This window comes from Phragmites australis, chromosome 1 (genome assembly GCF_958298935.1).
Source record: "Phragmites australis chromosome 1, lpPhrAust1.1, whole genome shotgun sequence".
NCBI classification, from domain to species: domain Eukaryota; kingdom Viridiplantae; phylum Streptophyta; class Magnoliopsida; order Poales; family Poaceae; genus Phragmites; species Phragmites australis.
Genome location: NC_084921.1, coordinates 21,623,624 through 21,628,507, shown reverse-complemented (window position 1 = coordinate 21,628,507; position 4,884 = coordinate 21,623,624). Strand labels below are relative to the sequence as shown.

Below are 4,884 nucleotides of genomic sequence, written 5' to 3'. Positions count from 1 at the left end.
AGACCCTTCTTCTTCGGTGTGTTAGTCTCCTAGGGCTTGGGTCATGCGTGGATCCTTTTGTCTCCGGCACCTTCACGACGCTACCGTCACCTCCTGCATGCGCGTCGGCTACTCACTGGCACGATCCCATAGATCCACTGATGGGTCTGCACGAGAACTTAGTTGCATGTGCGTGCCGGTGGGAGAAGGCCGATGAGAGAGAGAGGCCGGTGAGAGAGAGAGGCTGGTGATGGAATGCGAAGCTACGGGCATGTGACAAGAGATAAGGGAGAGAGAATTGAGCTAGACCTGAGCACACCATCTAAAATCACAATGCATCAAAATTTCAAGTCCGCATTCAGTATCAGTGCCGATTCAAATTATAATACCAATGCCGGTTTATAATTTGATCCGACACTGATATTAAGTACAGTGTCAGTTCAACCCTGTTCAATCAATAATCGAGAAATATTACGAACCGACATTAATACTTCATTAATACTGATTTTGACCTACCAATACTAATGACCCAGTGCGGATGACTTTCTGTTGCAGTGCCTCTACCACCGCTACTTGGGCCGCATCTCGGAGCACCAGAGCTAGTAACTTTACCGGCTTACCTTCTGAGTATATCCAAGGTCCACTTAATGCAGCAACAAAACAAGGAGACTGCATGTCATATCAAATCAAATCAAAGGCTGTACCATAATGTCACCACTACCAGTACACACAACTCATGCAAATATATCAACGAAACCGAATGAAATGAGAAGTTTTTCAAATGAACATCATAGGCATTCTCATCAGCGTCCTGATCTGCGTAGTCCACTTTCTCGGTCACAGGACCATTCTTCAAACAGATCGATCGAGCACCATCGTTGCCAACGATTGTAACTCATTGCAACGCAGGGCTATATATAAGCCGAAGTTTAGTTTTTATTTTCTTGCAGCTTGGAAAATTGCAGGGTTATCACGCACCTGATTTGGGCAACAGTCTACCGAAAGCATAATGCCCGATTGCTCGATCGCTTTGTGCGGTCGCAAGTATTACAGATATTGCCTTTCGTCTGACATAGTACAAGGGCCACAAGCCCACAACTATAATGTATTACGTATCAAATGCAAGCCGAAACATACCAAAGCAGCACAACCTGCAGCATATTGGAATCATCTATCGATAACCCCAAAATAGAAGGTGATATGCCAGGTCAGTGTATTGTTGCATCTCAAACTTGTCGAGAGGTACGCAATAGTGAAAATTGCAAAATGAACACAATAATCACTTTATAACATAGAGAACTATATGCAATACCTTGGCCTATCAGTGTGTTTTGATTTCGGTCTGTGTACCTGAAAGTGTTCTGCCGTGGTGAGATTAGTACCACATTAGTAGTCTAGGTAGGTTGTGCATAACTTATAAGCCTAATCAATCCAAAAATAGCACCTCTAGATTAATCTTTTTACACAAAGCGAGGACAAAAAAATGTAAGGTTAGGTGAGCCCGCTCCACAACAGGCTAGGCTAAAAGCGGATTTTAGACGTGGGTGTTGCATTGTATGTCATGTTCAACAGTACTTGCAAACAGCTTTGATTTCACCAAGGCAAAAACGTTGTCCAAACCATATAAAGGCAAATAAATGGTACGATTGAGCAGGAAACTGGCTCCGTTTGTTAAGGCCGAATGAGAAATGTAAATTAGAAAATAACATCAACCTGCTCCAGCATTATGTAGGGCACAAGCAACGGCAGGAACAAAAGTTGCAGAAGAAATCCAAGGGGAATATTACCTAAAAATCTGCAGCTGTGAAAGGAGGGCAAGGGTAGTTCAAGTTAACTGGAAATCTGCAACTGCGGTGAAGGGGAGTAGTGTGTTGTATGGGCAGTGTGCCGGTGGGCTGGATGTTATTCTGGCATATAGGCTTGTGGTCTGGCCTCTTGGTGCAAAGGATATGGAGAAAAAAGCAATTTTGATCAGGGTGGCTGTGGAAGCTTGAGGAATTGTGTATGGTAGGTTGCATCAGAACTCTAAATCTCGAACTAGCGATAGATGTGATAAAATTTCCAGCTTGTCTATATACATGTCCCATGCAACAGTAGCAATTCTAGTATGTGGCATTTTCATTTGAATGAACATTTTTTATACTGGTAAATGCATAATCTAAAGTTCAGATTGAGTATGTGACAGACCACAAAAGAAAATCAAATCAAGTCTCAATTTCTATCATGACAATGAATTTCACTACTGGTAAGCGGTATGAGAAAAGAATTAGTAAATTTCAAAAATCTACAACTATTTTAACATATGTTACAGAAAACTACAACATTGGTATCCATTTAAAAAACCTACAACTATTTTGACCCGTGTTACAGAAAACTACAACTTTCTTTTTGCAACATATGTCTAACAACAACTTTCTTTCTACAACATATGTTAAAATAGTTGTAGACTTTTTGAAATTTACTCAAAAAAGAATTGCAGTTTATCCCTACTTTGAATTTGTCATAACAGAACCCAAATGGGCATAAGAAATGTAATTCGATCCCAATTTCAGTTTAGCAATAAGGGACCTCATTCTACGTAAGTAAACACAGAAACCCAGCGCAATACACTAATGTTTTCTAAGTAGCCCGCAGGTACTGAACAATAGCTAAATGTGATTTGCTGAGACCAACTCAATAAACAGTTTAAAGCATACACAGTATGAAAATGAAAAGGGAAAAACCATGCAGATGCTATCACATTGCGACACATCCTTCAGTTGAGAGTGAACCTGGTAAACAAATTCCTTTCCGATGAGGACTTGAAGTAAGCCATGTGGAATGAAACCTCCATCTCGATCCAACAATCAAAACCTTTTCATGGCTGCTAGACAAGAAGCAAAATCCGTCACATATGGACATAGGTGCTTGACAAAATGGTCCTTGCAAACCTTCACAAGCTTCTTCGTCTCGAGGTTGAGAACAAAGAGGCCCACACCCATCACACGCAAGAACAAGGAGCCGCTCTTCTCGCATAACCCTTGAATTGAGAGTTCCACCTTGTTGCAAGAGAAGACGATGGGTGGCAGCATTGGCATCAGATATACCGCCTTGCAACACGACCACCGCTTCCGATCAGCACTGCTGTCTTCCAGATTCCAGACGGAGAGCACCAGTTCATCCAAAAGGACCAAGGAGAGGGTACCCTGCGCTGAATTGGCCAAGCGCACCGCCCTCGAAGCGACCGTCAGGCGGTGCACGCCAGCGCGTGGCGGCAGGTCGATTCGGGAGACTGACGCCCCGGCCTGAGCGAGGCGCACGGCCACAGCGTGCACGGCGTGCGGCAAGGCAGGGGTGCCGCATATCCAATAGACAGCGCCGCAGTGAACGGCGGCAGGAGAGCAGACGAGCACCATCATGTTGTCAGGAAGATCCGCGGTCACCGGCGCGTCCCAGTCCCCGGTTTGGGAGGAGAAGACGCGCAGGAGAAGCCCACCTTGCTGGTCGTCCATCACGGCGAGCAAGCGGAACGAGGAGCCACTGGTCTCGAGGAAGAGGATCTTCTCGGGGACGAAGAGCGGCAGGGGCGGGAGGAAGGTGGACGTCCCGGCCAGGGGGTTGCAGACGCAGATCGCGGCCGGGTCGCGCGAGGCGCCCTGGAAGCGGCAGAGGGCGACGAGGCCGCTGGTGCCGGATGCCACGGGGGCGAAGCCTTCGAGGTCGCCCGAGGTCGTCAAAAACCGGGACAGCGGGAGGACCACGGGTAACGACGGCCGAGACTGCGAGGGCACGAGGAGCAGGAAGCGCGTGGGCCGGCGGCGGTAGAGGCGGCGGCGGGGGAGCCTCTGGGAGATGTCGCGGAAGAAGAACCCGAGGAGGGAGGAGTGGTCGAAGATCCCAGCGCCGCGGCGGCGGTGGAGGTGAGAGAGGAAGGACGTCTCCTGAATGAGGCGGCGCCAGGCTTTGCATGTGGCTGCGCAGCGGACGACGGATATGGCGTCGCCAACGCCGGACAGGATCTCCACCTGGATGTCGACTGGGAGGGGCGGCAGCGGTAGCGGCGCATCTGGCTGCTGCTGCGGCGGCGGCGGCGGCGGCGGCGACGACATCATGCGGCGGCGGCGGAGGAATTGGGGGATGGAGCAGAGTTTTTCTCAAATAATATTATTTTATTTAAAAATTGCAAAATAAATACTTAAATTCACAAAATTGTAACACCGGTAACTTGTAGGCACTCCCCTTGCTAATATCCTACGGGCCACTGACAATTTTCAGAGAAAAAATCATAATTTTTTTATATGATCTTAGATGAACATGTCTTTATATAAAAATTATGCATCTCGATGAGATCTATACCTTAAGTTGAATATTTTTTATTTTAATTTGTTTAGATGCTAAAAAGTGATTATAAATTTTAGATCTGAAAAACTAGATATGAAACTTCTAGCCACATTTTAGATATCTAAACAGATTCAAATATAAAAGTATTTCACTACAAAGTATTAGATCTCATCAATACATACAATTTTCATAGAAATATTATCTCGAATCAAAATTAAATAAAAAAGTTATAATTTTTTCTTTGAATATTATCTACGGGATATAAAGCCTGTTAACATGTGGAGTATCGACAAGCCCCTAGATCCACCATCACATAGGATATCGATATGCGAAGTGCCAATAGATCCTTAGGTGGCACTTTACATGTTGACAGGTAATTTTGTATGCAAATATCAAATTTTGTCTATTATTTTTAATTTTTTTAGTAAAATAATATCATTAAAAAAGGCTCAGATTGAGCATGAGAATGAGAACAGGACTTCTATATCTCACCCGACTGCTAACACCTGTTTTTTGGAGCACAGGATGCTTCGAGATTCTAACCCCTCCTTCTCGATAACGGTGAAACTACTCTAGGAGTCGGAG

General features: G+C 45.3%; 1 protein-coding gene across 2 annotated transcripts; it reads right to left on the bottom strand.

The window, feature by feature from the left end:
* Positions 1–467: 467 nt before the first annotated feature.
* Positions 468–4,146, bottom strand: LOC133912676 (uncharacterized). Of its 2 annotated transcripts, XM_062355541.1 has the most exons (3): positions 2,751–4,146; positions 1,292–1,329; positions 475–1,150 (listed from the first exon to the last, which is right to left on the bottom strand). In XM_062355541.1, exon 1 carries the CDS (start codon positions 4,068–4,070, stop codon positions 2,826–2,828), a length of 1,245 nt encoding a protein of 414 aa, XP_062211525.1. In that variant the 5' UTR covers positions 4,071–4,146; the 3' UTR covers positions 475–1,150; positions 1,292–1,329; positions 2,751–2,825. The 2 variants fall into 2 exon arrangements, with proteins under 2 accessions (XP_062211517.1, XP_062211525.1); XM_062355533.1 differs by having other exon boundaries at positions 468–1,150; positions 1,292–4,146.
* Positions 4,147–4,884: the final 738 nt, after the last annotated feature.

What these genes read in the sequence shown, in the direction of transcription:
- LOC133912676 (XM_062355533.1), bottom strand. Translation starts at nt 4,070, where the DNA reads ATGATGTCGTCGCCGCCGCCGCCGCCGCCGCCGCAGCAGCAGCCAGAT.